General features: G+C 56.9%; 3 protein-coding genes across 18 annotated transcripts; 2 read left to right on the plus strand and 1 right to left on the minus strand.

Moving 5' to 3' along the window:
• The first annotated feature begins 11 nt into the window (after positions 1-11).
• CA11 (carbonic anhydrase 11) lies at positions 12-5894 on the plus strand. The gene is made up of 9 exons (XM_084774141.1): positions 12-741; positions 828-902; positions 1617-1759; positions 3703-3888; positions 4107-4202; positions 4340-4412; positions 4730-4884; positions 4975-5140; positions 5781-5894. Exons 1-9 carry the CDS (start codon positions 675-677, stop codon positions 5804-5806), a joined length of 987 nt encoding a protein of 328 aa, XP_084630267.1. The 5' UTR covers positions 12-674; the 3' UTR covers positions 5807-5894.
• Positions 5895-6318: 424 nt separating this feature from the next.
• On the plus strand, positions 6319-11361 carry DBP (D-box binding PAR bZIP transcription factor). Of its 3 annotated transcripts, XM_084801098.1 has the most exons (4): positions 6319-7048; positions 7880-8290; positions 9547-9758; positions 10865-11361. In XM_084801098.1, exons 1-4 carry the CDS (start codon positions 6910-6912, stop codon positions 11078-11080), a joined length of 978 nt encoding a protein of 325 aa, XP_084657224.1. In that variant the 5' UTR covers positions 6319-6909; the 3' UTR covers positions 11081-11361. The 3 variants fall into 3 exon arrangements, with proteins under 3 accessions (XP_084657224.1, XP_084657225.1, XP_084657226.1); XM_084801099.1 differs by lacking the exons at positions 6319-7048; positions 7880-8290 and adding an exon at positions 8376-8955; XM_084801100.1 differs by lacking the exons at positions 6319-7048; positions 7880-8290 and adding an exon at positions 9090-9110.
• Positions 11362-11488: 127 nt separating this feature from the next.
• SPHK2 (sphingosine kinase 2) lies at positions 11489-19286 on the minus strand. 14 transcript variants are annotated; one of them, XM_084801006.1, is made up of 8 exons: positions 19076-19286; positions 18337-18407; positions 17933-18037; positions 14339-14807; positions 13555-13704; positions 13377-13471; positions 13173-13288; positions 11489-12986 (listed from the first exon to the last, which is right to left on the minus strand). In XM_084801006.1, the coding sequence occupies exons 4-8, from the start codon at positions 14742-14744 to the stop codon at positions 11912-11914; spliced, it is 1842 nt and encodes a 613-aa protein (XP_084657132.1). In that variant the 5' UTR covers positions 14745-14807; positions 17933-18037; positions 18337-18407; positions 19076-19286; the 3' UTR covers positions 11489-11911. The 14 variants fall into 14 exon arrangements, with proteins under 14 accessions (XP_084657132.1, XP_084657131.1, XP_084657130.1 ...); XM_084801005.1 differs by having other exon boundaries at positions 18337-18461; XM_084801004.1 differs by having other exon boundaries at positions 19058-19286.
• Between the last annotated feature and the right edge of the window lie 84 nt (positions 19287-19370).

Genomic DNA, 19370 nt, shown 5'->3' on the forward strand with positions numbered 1-19370 from the left:
TTCTCTGCACGCCAGGGCCCCCAGCGTCCAGTCCATTCGGGCCTTGGCACCTGGAGCTGGGGGCCTCGGGCTCTGTGGGCTGCGCTGCCCCTCCCTTTCCAGGGCTGGGCCCAGGGGTGCGGCCCTTTCTACTGCGGAGGCCCCCAGCCAAACATCAAACCAGTGGGAGCAAGCGGGTGGGGAAGAGGGAAGCAGGACTGAGGTGATGGGGGAGGGGGCAGGGAAGAGGAGATGGAAAGAGGGAGAGGCAGCGCTGGGCGAGGGAGGAGGTGAGATAGAAGGAAGAAGGGAAGGCAGAGTCGAATAGGGAGGAGGAGGACGGAGGGAAGAAGAGAAGGCAGGGTGAGGGAGGCGGAGGGAGGGGAGCGCACGCGGGGAGTGCGCGGCCGGGTTCGCTGGATGAGAGCAAAGAGGGGGTGTGCATTGGCATCGAGAGGGACCCGGGGCCGGCGAGGGCGGTCGCAGCTCCGGGAGGTAGACAGGAGCGCAGGGCACGGGCCCAGGCGAACGGAGGAGTGAGCTTCAAACGGGCTCTGGGGTGCACGGTCCCAGCCCCTGCATCTCGGGAGCTAGGGCTCCCGTGCTGGGGACAGCCAGGCTGGAAGTCCCAGGTGGAGGGGAGGGAAGAGCTAGGGGGCCGGGCACTGGGAAAGGGTCGCTTAGAGGCCTCTTGGATGGGGGGTGCGGCTCGCCTGAGCGCCCCTCAAGCGCTGGTACTCTGGGCCGCACTGGGAGCGGCAGGTAAGACCTGGGGGTCGGGGCAGCAGGCCCTGAGGGAGGGGCGGGGTGGGGTGCCTAGGAGAGGGATACAGCCGCTCTCTTCCCAGCTCACATCGGACCGGCACCTGATCCCGAGGACTGGTGGAGCTACAAGGAGAATCTCCAGGGAAACTTCGTGCCAGGTGCAAACAGGGTGGAGACCCAGAGCCTGGCCCCATATCCCTAGGCGCCGTTTTCCCCAGATTTGGGAGTCTGGGTGCTCGATCCTCTCATCTTCCATAAGACCGATGCTCCCAGCCCCTGCTTCTTCCCTCAGGAGCGGGGCCCAGCCTCTGAACCTCAGCGGCTCACCATGGGACATTATACATGCGCATTTCAAGTAGTGAGTGGGAGTGAGTGCAAGGAAAGAAAAGTGTGGGGGTGGAGAGATGTGTGTGTTTGCAGCCATAGACAGTTCCTATTCATGCTGGAAGGCACAGACTCGGTAGCTCAGGTCCCTGCCCCGCCCCCTCGCTCGGGCCTTCGGAGCCCTCTTTTATAACTCTTACCCTTAATACTTCTTATCCAGCTGTGGGACCTGGGAGTCTAAAAGAACTACAACTCCCATGGGGCTATGGGGCAGACAGGAGATTGATGCGTTAGTTTTACCTCTGATGCCTAATGGGAGTTGTAGTTCTGGTTTTACATAGACCGGCTTAAAGATGGGGACAATACAGAAGGCTTGGAGGCGTTATGAGCTTCTAGGAAAAGATTCCAAAAATTATTCTAGAAATCAGGATTCTGGCTCTTATGTCCCTTCTCTCTAAGACCAAGGCTCCAGATTTCGCCGGGGTTACCCGGGCCCCAATCCACACAGCAGGTCCTGCCTGGAATCCAGCCTATTTCTGTTCCCACAGGGCCTCCCTTCTGGGGCCTGGTGAACGCTGCCTGGAGCCTGTGTGCTGTGGGGAAGCGGCAGAGCCCAGTGGACGTGGAGCTGAAGAGGGTTCTTTACGACCCTTTTCTGCCCCCGCTCAGGCTCAGCACCGGGGGAGAGAAGGTAAGGAGCCTCGCAATGGGGTGGGTATGAGTAAAGGGGACCTGTGCTAAGGTGGGTTGTGAGCTATGAGGTATAAAAGGCATTCGCAGGATGGAGGAAAGGCTCCTTAGCTCTCTGAAGATCACCGCCTCTTCCCTTTCCCACTGGTTTCCTCAACTTCCCATGTTTGCCACGCAGTGAAAACAGAATGCAACTCGTCCCAAGTGTTTGAAAAAGCTTAGCAAACCCACTAATCTTTACAAGAGCCTACAAAATAGGTGCTGTCTTATTATTTTATGGACAGAGAGCGAGGCACAGGAAGATGAGGTTTCTTGCCTAGGATTACATAGCCATCAGACCAAGTGGTGTGGCCTCAGTGTCTGTACTGGGGCGGCTTTCTGCAGTACCATTTCTGTAGAAGAGCTGGCACCATGAGGCCAAAGCCTCAGAGTCAGATCCACTTTCTCACTAGGCTCCTGTCCTTTGCACTTCCGGCCCCTCCACTGTCCACTCTCATCCAGTCTTTCTGCCTGCAGTCCATCAAACTAAAGCCTCCCCCCACGCCTTGTGGGTACACCATCGTCCCAGCTACCCAGGAGGCTGAGGCAGGGGGAGGGACAGTTCAACAATGCCAGCCTACCTCCAGAAAGCCAACAAAAGATAACCTACAGCAAAGCTCCATAATGCCCCTCCCGGCCTTGCATTATTGGGCCCCAGGACCACTTAATTCTTGGCTCCACAGGTCAGCCGAGCCGCTGCACTTGGCCTTCCTGCTTCCATCTGCCAAGCGTTACTCACCTCCCTAGGGATGGCATTCTAAGCTGGCTCCTGCATGATGCCGTGGCGCCAGTCCTGTGCCTCCTAGCTGAGCTCAGGTGTCGCTGGCCACCTAGTTTTGTAGTTCCCTAAGTCCCACCTCTCCTGTCTGTTTGCTCATTGCTTTATTTCTAGTGTTCACTGCAGATAGCAGCAGCTCAATAAACGTTTTTGTTCCACTTTTAAAAAGTCAAGATTCCAAGAAGAGACTTGATACCCTATGAGCATATAAAGGGGGAGGACGTCCCTGTCAGTCACAGTCATAGGGGAGGGGAGTAAGGGGAAAATGGGAGGGAGGGAGGAATGGGAGGATACAAGGGATGGGATAACCATTGAGATGTAACAAGAATAAATTAAAAAAAAAAAGTCAAGATTAGCCGGTCATGGTGGTGCACGCCTTTAATCCCAGCACTTGGGAGGCAGAGGCAGGTGGATCGCTATGAGTTTGAGGCCAGCCTGGTCTACAAAGCGAGTCCAGGACAGCCAGGGCTACACAGAAAGACCATCTTGAAAAAACAAAACAAACAAACATGTCAAGATTCTCTCATGTGTGCTATGGAGGCGTGGAGTGAAAGTGTATGAGGCTGGAGGGTAATTCTGTGGCGTGTTTTCTCCTTCTACCTTTCTGTGGGCTGCAGGGGTTGAGTCCATTGCGCTTACACAGCAAACGCGTTATTCACTGAGCCACATCGCTGGCCTTGATGAGTTTTTCTTCTTTTGTTTTGTTTTGTTTTTGTTTTTGAAAATACTCATTCTATAGCCCAGTTTGGACATGAACTCATAGCAATCCTCCTGCCTCAGCTTCCTCCATGCTGGGATTACAAACCTGAAACAGCACTCTTGGTTCAGTACTTGGGTTTTTTTTTTTGTTGGTTTTGGTTTTTCAAGACAGGGTTTCTCTGTATAACAAGCCCTGGCTGTCTTGGACTCACATTATAGACCAGGCTATCCTCGAACTCACAGATATCTGCCTGCCTCTGCCTCTTGGGGCTCACTCAGTACTTGCTAGCTGAATAAATCTGGGTCTGGGGAGTGGCTGGTGCCTAAACTATATTAAATAGTTGTTGGACTCTGGGGCATGGGAAGAATGGCAGCTAGGAGGAAGTCATCTCTCTGTGTCCCCCCAATACCTTATACCTCTCCTGCAGCTCCGGGGAACCTTGTACAACACTGGCAGACATGTCTCCTTCCTGCCTGCATCCCGGCCTGTGGTCAACGTGTCTGGGGGTCCCCTTCTTTATAGCCACCGACTCAGTGAACTGCGGCTGCTGTTTGGAGCTCGAGATGGGGCTGGCTCTGAACACTACATCAACCACCAGGGCTTCTCTGCTGAGGTGCTGACCTCTAACCTTTGACCCTCCACATTAGGTCTCCCTGGTTTCTTAGCTCGGTGCTTCACACCATCCTTCTATCCAGAGCTGCCTCCTCTCCCTGACCCCCACCCCTAAGTACTGATCCCTGATGCAGTTCTGGACACCAACCCCCGCCCCCCCAAAGCCAAAACCATTATGCGTTCTCTCGTCCCCTTCTCTGCAATCGCCTTACTTTCCAGGTGCAGCTAATTCACTTCAACCAAGAACTCTACGGGAATCTCAGTGCTGCCTCCCGGGGCCCCAATGGCCTGGCCATCCTCAGTCTCTTTGTCAATGTGAGGGAGGCAAGACGGGGAACTGGCTTCCAGGGTGTGAGGGACACGGGGGGGGGGGGGCTGGGAGGCTAGGCTCGGGTGGTGGGCCTTTGGGGAGCCTTGGGCTGCTGTCTCCTCGCCTCATGCCCCCTGCATAGGTGGCTGGCAGCTCCAATCCATTCCTCAGTCGCCTCCTCAACCGGGACACCATCACCCGGATCTCCTACAAAAGTAAGTCTCCAAGCTAGGCGTGGAGTCCCAGCTCCTAGGGAGGCTGAGGAAGGAGGGTGACAGGGCGAGCCCGGGCTACAGAGCAAGATCCAGTGTCAAGTCAAAAAGTGAAGAGTGGCTGGCAGTGTAGCTTTGACGATGAGAGTGCATGATTAGAATCCCCCACTGAGGGGCTGGGGGCCAGGTTCAGTGGCACCTACCCGGCCTGTCTGCAGCCCTAGGTTCAATTTCCCTACTGCATCTAAGTCCCTACGTATTGGTTGTACCCGTGGATTCCCATGGGACACCCTTTCACGCTTGGCTTGATATCCCCACAGATGATGCCTACTTTCTTCAAGACCTGAGCCTGGAGCTCCTGTTCCCAGAATCCTTCGGCTTCATCACCTATCAGGGATCTCTCAGCACTCCACCCTGCTCCGAGACTGTCACCTGGATCCTCATCGACAGGGCTCTCAATATCACCTCCCTCCAGGTGACTGACCTCCACGTGCGCATGCTACTCCTAGCTGAGGACCACATTACCGCATCCCCTGCCACTCACTCACCGTTTCTCTTGAGGCAGATGCACTCTCTGAGACTCCTGAGCCAGAATCCCCCCTCCCAGATCTTCCAGAGCCTCGGTGGTAATGGCCGGCCCCTACAGCCCTTGGCCCACAGAGCCTTAAGGGGCAACAGGGACCCCCGGCATCCCGAGAGGCGCTGCCGAGGCCCCAACTACCGCCTGCATGGTATGCTAACTGTGCGCTCTCCTCTATATTTTGATAGTCTGCACTTACTCCCAATGGTGTCTCAGTGTGACACATCCCTCAGACTAACCCCCCCCCCGCCCCCTTCTCCATATGGGACAGCGTGGGGGAAGCCCACCCCTCTTTGTAACTCCAAGTGAGACCCGACAGCCTGTTTTCCTTGCCATACAATTGCAAACTGGTCCATGTCCTCTGCCTGCTGTCACTTTCTAAGATGGTACGGTCCAAGTCACCTGTTTATAAATGGTACGACCCTCCTTACAGCTTTAGTATTGACAGCCATCCCCTTTCTGAGAATCAACCAGGTACAATCCCTCTGTCTTTCTTACTGCCACTCTGGGGTTCTGCCCCGCGAAATCCAGTGGGCTCTCGTCTGGTTTCTCAACATGGTACAGTCCAGCTGCTTTGCCCCCCCCCCCCCCCCCGCTGCGTGTAGGGCTACCTTTATGCAGACCAGTCTAATCTGCACGTCCCATCTGACCTTCCCTCCCTATATGGTCTGGTCCAGGAGCTGGCCATTTCCCACAACTTGGTATATTCCAGTGACCCCCCCCCGTTGCAGCTTGATTGTGGTAGAGCCCAGCGCGTCCAGCCCCCACAAACCGGTGCCTTCCTTTTACAGTGGACGGTGGTCCTCATGGTCGCTGAGACGAAGATTAAGCCCGCGCGTCCTGAGCTTCCTCATGAGGGGGAGGGGAGTTACTCCAAAACAAAGCAATTAAAGGGACTGAATGTTTCCGGTTTCTTGGTGGTTTGATTATCAGTCGCGATTGAGAAATACAAACAAAATAATCCTTCCCGAAGACCACTTCCTTCTCCCTTAACCTGCTATAACTGGTGTTCTGCTTTACACCTCGAACAATGAGCTCGTGAATACGAGGCTCCTTTAAGAGACAACCCCCCCCCCCCCGCCCCACACCCGCATCCGGCAGCACGCGCAGGGCCATGTGCTTCCCCCTTCTTCCTGCCTCATTGGCTCGAAGTGGGTCACGGTCCCGCCCCCAGCGCCTCCTCCCATTGGCTAAATGTAGGTCAGTGTCCCGCCTCCTTCCAAGAGGCGAGGTAACTTCACAAGTTCAGCCCCTCACGCGCCTCCAGGGCCTTGGCGTATCCCTACACCTTATTGGCTGAGCGTCTCAAGGGCTCGGGACGTGATTGGTCCTTGCTTGCAGTCGGAGGGAGGCACGCGGCTGGGGTGCATGGCCCAAGAGCAGGGAGGGGGCCCGGAGGAGGGGCGCGAGCTCTGGCGTCGGGTGTTTTGGTTTGGATTTTTTTTTTTCCGCGAAAGAAGTTTGCTTTGGCCACGCCTCAAGGCTGCCGCCTCCTCCGGCCCCCTCCTCCGCCCCTGGGCGCACACCTCTGGGTGCAGATTGCAAAGCTCCCTTTTCTTTGCGAGAAGTGCAAATTTTGCTAGAGCCAGAGGCTCGCCCACCTGGTACAGAAGGAGCGCGCGCCTGTGTCCCTTGGGGACCCACAGTTGCAAAGAGACAGCTGCTTGATTTGGTCACCCACTCGCCGAGACTATAGGATCCTCCCGGGACACTCTTTTCTGAGTTGCACCTTTCTGCAGACGAGACTGGCTGACCCTCTCCGCGCTCTTAGGATTTGCAGCGTTCTGATAACTGGAGGCTTGCGCGCCGCGCTCGCCCGACCCCGGGACACACTCGCCCGAACCACAGGAGTGTGAGGGAGACTGACATATCATCTCTTCGACTTTATGAGCTCATGAACCTGGGAGCAGGTGCCCGGCAATGGCGCGGCCTCTGAGCGACAGGACCCCGGGTCCCCTGCTGCTGGGTGGTCCGGCCGGGGCCCCCCCTGGCGGGGGAGCGCTGCTTGGGTTGAGGAACCTTCTGCAGGGAACCAGCAAGCCCAAAGAGCCGGCCAGCTGTGAGTTCTAGTCCCCACTGTCTTCGGGACTTAAATGTTGGGGTGGTGGTCCACGGCAGCTATGTGCTAGGTATCACATCTTTGCAAGTCGCCGCACGGTCACTCAGGTCCAGGGCCAAATCTGACTCTTGGACGACCCAAGGGTCAAGACCCCACAGTCTTCTTCCATGAAGACAAGAGTTTAGGTCCAGACTCGCCTTTTCTTCCCTTTGGCCTGGGGATCTGGACCCCTGGAGTCCTAGGGAAGGGAGGGGGTGTGTCGGATGCTCACAGGGTGCTGACACGGGCTTGGGCGGGGCCTCTCAGGGTCACGTGGAGACCGGGGACGAGGAATGTGCCTGAGCAGTGCAGCCCCTTCCTGCCCTAACAGATTGTGGGGGAGGGGATGCTAGTATCGGGGGCGGGGGGGGGGGGATTACTGAGCTGTCACTTTTTCTCTCTCACTTGCCCAACCTTTCGCCCACCCTGCTCCAAACCCCCATTCCCAAACGTCCATCATTTCTCTGGGTCGCTTTCTTGTGTCTCTTATCCCTTCCCGGGTCTCTAAGCCTGTTTGTACACTTTATCTTTTCCTTTCTTTGGGTCCCTGTCTTCCTGGGTCCTGGTGCTTTTCTTCCCCTGGTTCTCCCCAACCTCTCTATCCCTCTCTCCTCTTTCTGGGTTCCTGTCTCCCCACCTGGCCCCACCTCTCTTGGTCTTTGCTCTCCCGCTCCCCGTCGTCTCCTCACTTCTCCACATCCCCGCCATATGGGTCTCTCTATACCTCATCTCTCTCTCTTGGGGGTCCTTCCTGTGTCCCTCCACCCCATCCGGTCTCTCCTTGGCCCACAGGTCTCCTGAAGGAAAAGGAGCGCAAGGCAACTCTGCCCTCAGCCCCCGTCCCGGGACCCGGCCTGGAGACGGCGGGCCCAGCCGATGCCCCGACTGGGGCGGTTGGTGGCGGTGGGTCCCCGCGGGGGCGCTCAGGGCCAGCGGCTGGCCCGAGTCTTTTTGCGCCGCTGCTGTGGGAACGCTCTCTGCCTTTCGGCGACGTGGAATACGTGGACCTGGACGCCTTTTTGCTGGAGCACGGGCTACCGCCGAGCCCGCCACCCCTCGGGGGCCTGTCGCAGGCACCCTCTCCAGCGCGCACGCCCGCGCCCTCCCCCGGGCCGGGCTCTTGTGGCTCCTCTTCCCCCCGCTCCTCGCCCGGGCACGCCCCCGCGCGGGACACTCTAGGAGCCGCCGGCGGCCACCGCGCAGGTGCGGCGAAGGGGCGGGGCTGGCGGGCAGGGAGGGGCCTCGCGACTCTTAGGAAGTCTGCCCAATGAGATGCTGCGATCCATTAAGGGGTACTTGGGTCCCCAAACGAGAGAGGGTTGTCCGGTGAAGAGGCTGTATTTTCCTCTAGGAGGAAGTTTCCTTATACCCCTGAAGCCAAGAGTAGAAACTCAGAACACCTTAGTGAACTGGGGAGGTGACTGACTCCAGAGTCTGGATTCAGAAATTTTGGAAACGAGATAGGACTCTACTTAAAGGACATATAAAATGGGAGCAGGCCAGAGCTGGGCACTAGGTTCCTGGGTCGTGTCCCCCCCTACTGTGTAGAGGGTGTGGCATCTTGGCTCCCAGAGTCTTACAGCAGAGAATGTCGGGATCCCGCTACTGGAGTCTCCCTGCGGAGCTCCGCATACTCCTGCGACGGGGACCTAGGGTCTCAGGATTGTGGGAGTCCCGATGGCAAAGTGCTTGGCAGGCAGGTTCCCTCACGGACCCCCATAAGCGCGGAGAGGGTGGAGCTGAGACCAAAAGGAACAAGAGGGGCGGCCACCCCTACCAAGATAAGGAGTCTCGATGTGGGACGCCTGGGTACACCTGTCCCTGATCCGACCTCCACGCAAAACCAGGGCTGCACATTCCCTCGCCACGTGAGTCCTCCCTCCCCGCTGTGCGCACGCGCTCTCTCTCTTGAGGAGGCGGGGCCTGGGAACGTGAGGGTGCGTGGGGCGGGGGAGGGGAAAGGAGAAGCAGAAGGCCACACGTGATGCAGCCCTGAACTGGTGTCCTCGGCTGGCCCCTTCGGGTTCGTTCTTAAAGACACAGGCATCATCCTTTTTTAGTCAAGCTTCTGGAACCTCGGAGCAGCATCTGTTTCTCCATCATTCTTAGCAGTGAGCCTAACAGGTTTAAGCACTGAGCAAGGTTACAGTCAATATGACTCAGATAAGACAGTGGGAAGAAAAATAACACCGAATTTTATATAGCTTCGGGGTTTAAGAAGCTATTAGCCGACTCACAGGATATATAAGGCCAGTCGATTGTGCCTTACTCATAATGGTAGAATTGCTTTTATGGTGGCTAAGCATCTTTGTCACAGGGTTGATGTCTGACAGGCAGAAAAGGCTGCCCTGTGGTAGACCGTGGATAAGGCGGGGCGGGAGGTGGTGTGGGAGAGGTCTCTGAGAACACAAGCGTCCAAACTAAATACTCATGCGTTCAAGTGATACGCATTTCTTCAGGCTTGACCTCTAGGGACACACCCAGTCCTGTGGACCCAGACACCGTGGAGGTGCTAATGACCTTTGAACCTGATCCAGCTGATCTCGCCCTGTCAAGCATTCCAGGCCATGAGACTTTTGACCCTCGGAGACACCGCTTCTCAGAGGAGGAACTGAAGCCTCAGCCAATCATGAAGAAGGCAAGGAAAGTCCAGGTGCCGGAGGAACAGAAGGTGAGCACGGCCAGCCAGGTGTGGGGCTTGGTTAGGGTCAGCACCTGACTGCTCAAAGAAGCCTCCTGGCCCATAGAGCATCCAGTTCACAAGGCTCCTGGGGACAGGCTTTGCCCTGAGCCACGAAGATGGTGTCATCACTTGGACCCAGAAGCCCCTGTGGAGTAGGGCTCAAGTTCCAAGAGGCCCTGTTGCCAACTGGAACTTTGTTTAGCATCTCAATCAGCCTGCTTCTGAGCAGCTGGCCTGGCTGGAGCTGGTTTCAGCCTGGGGTGCAGACATTGTCCTCCTGGGGCCCGGAAGTCATCCTTGACCAGCCATGCTCTCGCTTGTGGGAGTTTTAATAGCACCTGACCTAGCACCTGGCATCTGGTTTTGCTGCTGCTGGGGTCTCCTGCTGTCTCTGCCATGGCATTGTATGTATCATATCCATCCCAGCATCCAGACCTCTGAGAAACCTAGTCCGTACCAGGGGTTCTTCTGCTACAGAGCTCGGCCGTTGCTAGGGAATGGATGTGTCCTGGCAAGCTGGAACCTTTAATTAAGAGGAAGCCAAGGGAAGCATCTTTCTGAGCTGGGTGAAGGAGCCATGGTACCCTCCTCAGGGGAAGCCTCAGCTTCCAATTATTCCATCAGTCAGGTGCTGGAGGGGGCCAGGCAGACAGCTCTCTGCTGATGGAAGACTAGGTCTGCTTAAAGCTCATGTTTACTTTCTGAGACGAGGTTGCCTTGGCAACCAGGACACCAAACCCTGTCACTAGGGGGCTATCCAAGCTTTCCTTAGCAACCTGGATCTGGAAAGGTGATGTCTAGGGCAGTGTGCTCTTCAATGGGATAAGCCCTCAGACCCTGAAGGCCTTGTTGCTAGGAAACATCCATAGCAACCAGTTATCTGTAGGTCCTTGTTAAGTGGGGAGGCTCCATATGTGTACCTGGAATCTAACTTGTGATCTGGGTTCCTGTGAGGGAGCTGTAGTTAGCAGCCGGGGCAAGAGCCGGCAGTGGTTGGGTACCATACAGCAAAAGCCAGTAGCCCTTGGCTCCAGTGCTGCGCAGAGGCAGTTCCTTTCGTTGGCACTCATTGCCTTCCACCCCTCCATCCCCAGGATGAGAAATACTGGAGCCGGAGGTACAAGAACAACGAGGCAGCCAAGAGGTCCCGAGATGCGCGGAGACTCAAAGAGAACCAGATCTCAGTGCGGGCGGCCTTCCTGGAGAAGGAGAACGCCCTGCTACGGCAGGAGGTCGTGGCTGTGAGGCAGGAGCTGTCCCACTACCGTGCTGTGCTTTCACGCTACCAGGCCCAGCACGGGACACTGTGAGGCCACTTCCACCCTACCAGGGCTGACTCCTGACCCTTGCTGAGACTTGTGCCCGACACCCTCCTCCCTCCTCATCCCATGGCCAGTGCTCTGGCCAGCTAGGTGCCCCAGGGACGTCATGATGCAGACAAATACATTTATATTTTTAAGAAAAAGCTAGCCTTCCCCCACCTCCCTCACTGGGGTGGGGAGGGTCCTGTGTGCGCTCTTAGCACGTAGGGGAACCCATCCCCCCACCGCCTCCGTCAACACAATCCTGAATAAATCTTGAGAACCCAGGAGCCAGCTGTTGTGGCGGACAAGGACAAAGCAGCTACTGGCTCTGACTCAAAGCTGCAGCTCAAGCGGTGTGCTGCTACTTAGGGGCAGGAGTAACTCAAAGTGCTGTCAGATGGAAGGGGCAAGGTCTAGAGGAAAGCGATGCCTTTATTGCATAGACCTTTTCAATTGCTGTTGAGACTAGTGACAGGGACAAGAAGACACAGAACATGAAAAGTGACTCTCCCCACCGGCGAGGGGAAGAACATTAGTGCAAATCTGGGGACTGCCTTGGGGAACCTGCCCCTCAAGGGCTGATTGACCAGTCAAGTTGAGGCACCAGAGGAGGCAAGCAGCAGCCCTGGCGGGCCGTGAGCTGAAGCCTTGCTAGCTCATACATTCCAGGCCCCGTCGTCATTGGGCATCAAGGAAGGCAGGCCCCACCCCAAGCCACTGAGTCTGGTGGGAATTGGACCAGAAGCAATCTCCACTCTTGCGGTACTGAGTCGGGGCCCTGCTTCTACCTGTAAGAGATAGGCCCCAGCCTATCACCACCTCAGCCTGCTTCAGGCTTTAGGTTCTTGGCCTTTGACCCGCAGGCCCGGTGAGCAGTGTGGCAAGCCGGGGATGCACCTGTGCCTGCATCGGCCCATACTCCACTAACTCCCCATCAACAGTGAGTAGGCCACGAGGTGTGAGAGGCTCGAGGCGGAAGGCCCGAGCTGCAGCGTAGCCCAGGTGTGGGCAGCCCAGGCTGAAATGGTTCCCGTGCTCCATGGCCAGCAGGATCCGTAGAAGTGCAGCTCGTGAGACGCCGCTGCGCACCCAGCACAGGTGCACTAAGCCGTCATCAAAGCGCGCGTGGGGGGCCGCCACCAGATCTGCACAGATGTGGCTGGGCAAGATGGCCAGCAAGAGTACAAATTCCCCCTCTATTGTCACCCAGTCTTGGGGCAGTGGAGAGCCCAGGGGAGGGAGCAGATGGTCAGCAGGGCCCCAGGTAGAGGCTTCTGGAGCATTGAGAGTGGGAGATGGGGACCCAGAGGATGCTGCCGTTTCTGGGGGCCCTTCAGTGATGGGTGAAAGCTGAGCTGTTTTGGGAGAGTTGGGAGACGAGGGCAGCAGAGGGTCTGGGGACAGAGGCGCGTCTCCAGCTCCCACCCAGTCCCCAGTCAGCTCAGCGCCACCACCATTGAGGGCAGGGAGGGGCTCAGGGGAGCCAGGGGAGGCCAAGGAGGGCAGGGGCAGGGGCAGGTCAGACACTGAGCGATGTAGAGGTGAGTGGGTGACGGCCGGGGCCGGGGCTGGGGCCAAGGCTAGTTCTGACTTGGCCCGGGGCAGGCTGTGGCCTGGGATGGGCAAGGCTGGTTCCGTGGTAGCGGGGAGGTAGGAGAGGCGCCCACGGTAGGTATGCAGTGTGGCCAGGCCTAGCACTGCACCCACGGTGAATCTAGCCCTGCCCAGGGCCCTGAAGCGCTCACTGTGGATGTCCACGTCTGACAGGAAACCCCAGGCCACTGACAGGAAGGAAAAGCAGCGGGATCCTGAGGCTAGCGTCACCGAGAGCAGGTCCAGAGGTTGGCTACCACCCCGGCAGAGAAGCAGCGAGCAGTTGAGCAACAGGTCAACACCAACAGCCGGCTCAAACCTTCACAGCCAGAGACGGGAGTTACAGTGGGAAAGGAGGGTGGGGCGCAGCAATGGCACCAGGGAGCATAAGCACCCCTGACCGAAGGCCTGCTGGGCCAGGCACAGATGGGGCCCCACAGCGCTGAAGGCGCATGCCTCTCTTCAGCAGGGATCCCTGGCTGGCTCAACACAAGCAGTGACATACCCGCCATAATGGTTGACTGCCCCAGCTAGGGCATTGCCGGAACCACAGGGGAGGACTCCAATGGGCATGCGCACGGCGTCTTCCCAATCTGGGCGATCAAGGAGCCCGTTCAGCACCTGCAGTTGGGACAGGGCTGCCTGGGTCCTGGCCCCACTCCTCAGCCCCCCCCCTCCCCAGGCAGGGTTAGGGTGTCTGTGGCCCTACCTCATAGAGCAGCCCATCTCCCGAGACCGTGACAATGCCTTCCCACTCCTTCAGGTTCAAGCCCTGCACCAGCTCACGGGCATGGTTCTGTCGTTCTAAGGGGCCAAATCAAAAAAGGTTAGCCAGGAAGCCGCCTCGCCCTCTCACGTCCTCCCGCCCCTCCCCCAGCAGCTCCCACCTGTCTGTATGAGGTTGAAGGACAGCCCAGCCTCGGTGATCATGGGCACCACGTGTTCCATACAGTGCTGCCAGGCCACACGACGCCCCCCAAAAGGATTGACCAATATGAGCAGCCTGGACCTCCGGGGCAGCAGTTGAGGGGTGATTTCTGAAGGGGATGGAGGGGAGAAAGGGAGGGCTGAATCTTCTAGAAGGGTATTCTGTGAATGGGCCCAAAGGAGATTTGATAAAGGGAAGGTACCCAGGGCCTACTGGGAATCTCTCACTCCCTGCTGTCACCTGGCCAATGAGGTCAGACCAGTTTTGTTTTGGTTTTTTTTTTTCCCCCTCACAGGTGCTAAGACAAAGGGTTGGTTGTAGAAGGGCACCTGTGCCCTGTAAACCTGTGCGTGGCAGGTGGGGAGAGCAGCCATGATCCCTGCACACCCATCAGGCTCCTGTACTTTTCTGTGAGGCTCACACAGGAGGCGGGGGCCCTGGGTGAGGGAGGCTCTGCTGGAAAGCCGCCTGCCTCTGGGTAAAATGGAGCTACAGGCCGCCTCTGAGCTGCTGGAAGGTCCTGAAGCCCTGTGTGTACGGCACCTCTCCCATTCTCATCATCCTCCTGCTGCCACACGCCTAGGAGTCTGTTACTCATCTGTTTGGATCATTTTCCAGAGAGGGACAGACAATATAGCCAAGGGCAGAGGCGCTCACTTGGCTTTTTTCTGCCTGTGCATCACTTTTCTGAAACAGACCCAGAAAGACAGAGACGCCCACGTGGCTTTGGCCTAGCATCTCACCCTGATCCCCCGACAGAGGCACTCCTCGGAGGAGACACATGAGAGCAGTTGCCCAACGCTGGGCCTCTGCACGATTCTCCTCATAAGTGGCCGCCCCGTCCGCCCGGAAGGTGCGAGTAGCTCTGTGCCTGCCCCCGCGCCGGCCCCTTGGGTAGGTGTAGACACAGAAGTAGGCTGCAGTGTCTGAGGGGCTTCGGCTTTGCAGAGTCCCACAGCCTGAGACCTCGTGCAGAGGAACCAGGCCATCCCGGGGCCGGGCTTCTGGCTTTGGGAGCAACCGCTGTATGTGCAGGGCCTGCATCGTGAGGGTGAGGGCAAACCGCGGCCCATGGGCTGGGTAGGAACCAAACTCGCCATGCAGTATTGGAGTATTGGCAGCCATTGGCAGTGATGGTGGCGGAGCCATGACCTGGGCCCAGTCTCAAGCACTCCTAGACCCTTAGCTTATGGTCAGCTCCTGCTGCAGCTTCTGTGGGGAGGGAGGAAGACAATGGTTAGAATTCAAGATCCTAGCGGGGTGGGGCTGGGGGACGCACACTTTTAATCCCAGCGCTCAGGAGGCAGAGGCAGGCGGGTCTTTGTGAGTTTGAGGCCAACCGGGTCTGCAGAGCGAGTCCAGCACAGCCAAGGCTACATAAGAGAAACCCTGATTCTCCCGAAAAAACAACAACAAACCCTATCTGAAAAAACTTAAAAACAAAAAAGCACTCAGGAGTCAGAAACACAAGTTGGGGCTGCTCAGGGTTACCTTGTTTCAAAAACCATCCCACCCACAAAGAAACCACCACAAACCCATGCCACCCAGGAGACAGAAAAGAAAGGGACAGGGAAAGAAACATAGTATACTAGATGATAGCGAGGGCTGAGGGACATGGGAGAGGCAGGAGAAAATAGAACTGGGAGACGGTGTAGACACACAGGCACAAAGAAAGGGTCAGCACTGAAAAGCAGAGACACCATAGGAGACCACAGTTTCTGAGGCACAGGCGGAGAAGACACTTAGAAGTGGCCAGGCGGTAGGGGTGGCGCACACCTTTAATCCCAGCACTCAGGAGGCAGAGGCAGGTGGATCTCTAGGAGTCTGAGGCCAGCCTGGTCTACAGAGTGACTTCCAGGACAGCTAAGGCTACACAGAGAGAACCTGTCTCGAAAAACCACCACCTCCACTAACAACAACCACCTTAAAAGTTCCTCACCCTAAACCAGGCGCCTTTAATCCCGGGACTCCAGAGGCAGGCAGATCTCTGTGAGTTCGAGGCCAGCCTGGCCCACAAAGCTAATCCAAGATAGCCAGGGCTACACAGAGAAACCCTGTTTCCAAAAACCAACCCCCCCCCAAAAAAAGTTCCTCACCCCAATGAAGAAAACCTGTTGCTTTCCTGTCTGTTCCAGGACAGAAAGAAGTTGACACACAAAAGTCAGGGGAGGCCACCTGTGAGAGCCTGAGGGAGTGGCCACAGACCTGTTTGTCTGGAAGTACTGAGCTGGGTATCTGGCCTTCTCTCCCAGAAGAGAGAGTGAGCCAGGACTAATCTTCTCCCACTAAGTGGAAGGTTCCCAACCTGCTAACTGCTCACTTTTGGGCAATCCAACCTAGTCTTCTGACTGGTCTCTCACCTTTCCCAGAGTCTCACAGCTGCCTAGGATGACACCCCATTAATACTGTCCCTCAAGATCTACCTCTGACCCCTGCCCTGGGCCACTCCCTTAATGCCCAGGTAACTGCCCCACCCTCAAACCTGCAGAGGCCCCTGTGGGGCCCGTAAATCAGACACCGGCACAGAGCCCTCCCTATACTCTGAGGCCCTAGGCTGGGTCTCGGTCTCTCGAGACTGCAGAGCTGGGCCTCCATCCACAGGTTCCCGGCCAGCCGCTCAGTTTGTTCCAGGTATCCTCGGCCTGTATCCGGACTCCAGGGCCGTAACGCAGCCCCAGGTCTGGGTCTCCAACCCAGGGGCAGACCTAGTTTCCGTTTTCAGATCCCACCAAGTGTTCCGCGCCAGGCCTGAGTGTCCACCCCTCTGGGGTCACCCCGGAACCCTCAACCTGTACACACGCCATGTCCTCCCGGCAGCCCCTCCAGAGTCTGCACTACCACCGTCCCCATCAGAGCTAGGGGTGGGGGGAAGGGTGTGCGTCTGTCCAGCCAATGCCTGTGCGGAGTCCGAGCTGCACCAATGAGAGGGCAGGAGGGTGGAGCCACCGCCTTCATAACTGTGCGCCAGGGCCTGGCAGCCTAGTGAGGAAACTAGGCGGGGCCTTGCTAGGCCGCGCCCCATCATAAGTGAGGGCACACACGCAGCAGAGGAAAGGAAACGTGGTCCAATGCAAAGCTTAGCTCGCCATCTTTGTTGAGGTCAAAACAGGCCCATCCCAATGTAATCTATAAAAAGAAAAGGGGGCGGTGCTCTTCAACCGCAGAGACCAACTCTCTGGCGTAGGTGACAGGGAAGCCCAGATAGAAACAAAGAAATGGGGTGAGTGAGGTAGTAGCCTCTAATCCTAAAACTTGGGAGGCTGAGGCAGAAGCATCAGGAAGTGCAAGGTCCGCTTCTGAAACGACCCAACCTAGGTGGAGCCCATTCTGCCATGATAACCAGGTTATCATTAGTTTACAAACTGCCTTAGAGGAGGAGGGGGGGAGGGCGATTAACACCTGCCCGGGAAACCACAGGGCAAGACTAAGGAAGCCTAAGGGAAGGGAAAGCTTTGGAAGCCCAGAGAAACTGAGAAACTGAGCCCAGGGAAACAAGATGTTGAGGCAAAGCATGGTGACCAGATGAAACCAAAGAGCAAGGCAGGTGGGCAGCAGGAGACCTGCAGAATTGCGAGACAAGCCCATGCGCGCGCGCGGGCGTGTGTGAGTGTGTGAATGTACCTCCCCACACGCTGGACAAAGCACTGTCCACAGATCACTTTCACTAGGCAGGGACGAAGCTTCCTAGAAGGAAGTTAAGTGGAGAAGGGAGCCAGCTTTTTGCCAAACATGCCAAGAAGAGGTCCTCAGCCGGGCGTGGTGGCGCACGCCTTAAATCTCAGCACCTGGGAGGTAGAGGCAGGTGGATTGCTGTGAGTTTGAGGCCAGCCTGGTTTACAAAGCGAGTCCAGGACAGCCAAGGCTACACAGAGAGACCCTGTCTCGGGGAAAGAAAAGAGAGAGAAGGAGAGAGAGAGAGACCTCAGAGAAATGAACAACCTGTGGACACAGCCACTGAGCTCTGACAAAAGAAAGGCAGAAAACCCAACCAAGGGGGCTGAGACCTCAGCAGAGAAAGGGGAACAAGAAATGCAAGTGCTAGCTCAGTCACGCCGAGTGACCCCGCCATGAGTAGCCTCGGCTGCTCTGAGAGAAAAGGACCGCTGGTCCTGTCCTTAGGGGTGGTCCTGAGTGGGACTCCACCTTCCTAAGGCTGCCCCCCTCGAGTACAGTCCCTTACGCTGTGGTGCCGCCGGCCATAAAATCATTTCGCCGCTACCTCAAAGCTGCAGTCCTGCCACCGGTGGTTATGAGTCGTGACATGAATATCCGACACGCAGCCCCCGTGAGGGGGGCGTGACCCACAGGTTGAGAACCACCGCCGGAGTGAGCCTTACCTGGTTCCTACTCCCCCGTGGAGTCAGGACGTCCGGTGGGCAGCCAGGCCTCTGCTGTGTCCCAGCAGGCGCCGAGCCCAGCACTGGAGGCCATATAGGGGTGGTCTGGGTTTAAAAAAAAAAAAGTCCTTACTCACTGTGCAGTCCCAGGGTTGGGGCTCTTGAGGGGAGGAGCCCAGAACTGGCCAGCTCTCCCATCCATCCAGCTAGCCTGTCTTGTACTACCCAAGTCCAGGTAACAGTCTACCTAGCACACTCTACCGTGTGGACTGGACACGTTTACAGACGTATGCAATCAGGGAGACACCCCATTAAGCTTACAATCACTCTCTTTTTCCAAACAAGGCAAAAAACCCAAAAAAACCCAAAAAACAAAACAAAAAAACCCCCAGAAAGTGACTTACCCAAGGTCACAATTTTAAATGGCAGGGCCAGGCCAGGTGTTGGAAGACTGTAATCTCAGCTACTTGAGAGGCTGAGACAGAAAGACTCAATCAAAACCAGTCTGGGCAATTCTGTGAAACCGTGACTTAAAAAAAAAAAAAAAGGGCAGAGCTGGCACCCGAGCTGGCTTACACTTTGGCTAGGTGCCAAATGTTCACTTTTTAATCTATGTCCCCTCCTTCTGCCCGGGATTTCCTCACCATTTTTCCTTCACACCCTCAGGCCCCCACGCCCCCACCCCCGCCATGGTCCCTTTCTCCTTCTCTCTGGGTCTATCCACTCCTCCGGAGCTGGCGATGGCTCCAGTCTCCAACGGAGATGCAGGCCGGGGACTCTGCGTGCCTTCTCTGCACGTCAATATGTACATCGAAAATGTTGGGCCAGTGTAACCTGTCTGGTTGATGGGGGTGGGGGGTTGGGGGGCGGGTAGAGCGTTCTCTGAAGGAGACTAAGGAGAGATTCGGGAAGAGGCCTTTCGGGGGGGTGCTGAACCCCAAATACTGAAAAACTAAGGTACTATGGGTTGAACTGCAGCAAGAAAGTCTCAAGTGAGAGTCTAGAAGGACTTCCTGGGCTTCAGTCCCGTCTAGTAAACTGCGCGTAAGGAAAAGGCAGCCGGGAATTCAAAGAAATGCAGGAAGTGTGCGAGTAGCTTTTTCTTCTGGCCCAGACAAGCCTCACCTCCAAAACACAACCCACCGGGTCCTCCGGGAGCAGCCGAGAAGAGGTCGGCGTGCGGCCAGAGAGTCACCGCGCGACCCCTCCTGCTAACTCCGAGCATGTCTGTCGCTCTCAGATCCCTGTATCCCTGGTCAGGGACTAGGAAGAATAGAGAAGCTCTCTGCGTGCCGGCCCTTCCCTCCGGCGTCGCGCTGGCTCCCCTCGGCTTGTTCTGCGGCCTCAAGTCAGTCGGTCATCCAGCATACCATAGAGAACCCACTCCACCTTGTGCTAGAGCGCCGCGTCGCTCCCCTGTGGCGTCACCCGGGTACCA

The sequence above is a fragment of the Acomys minous genome, assembly GCF_964271855.1.
Source record: "Acomys minous genome assembly, chromosome: 2".
NCBI lineage: Eukaryota > Metazoa > Chordata > Mammalia > Rodentia > Muridae > Acomys > Acomys minous.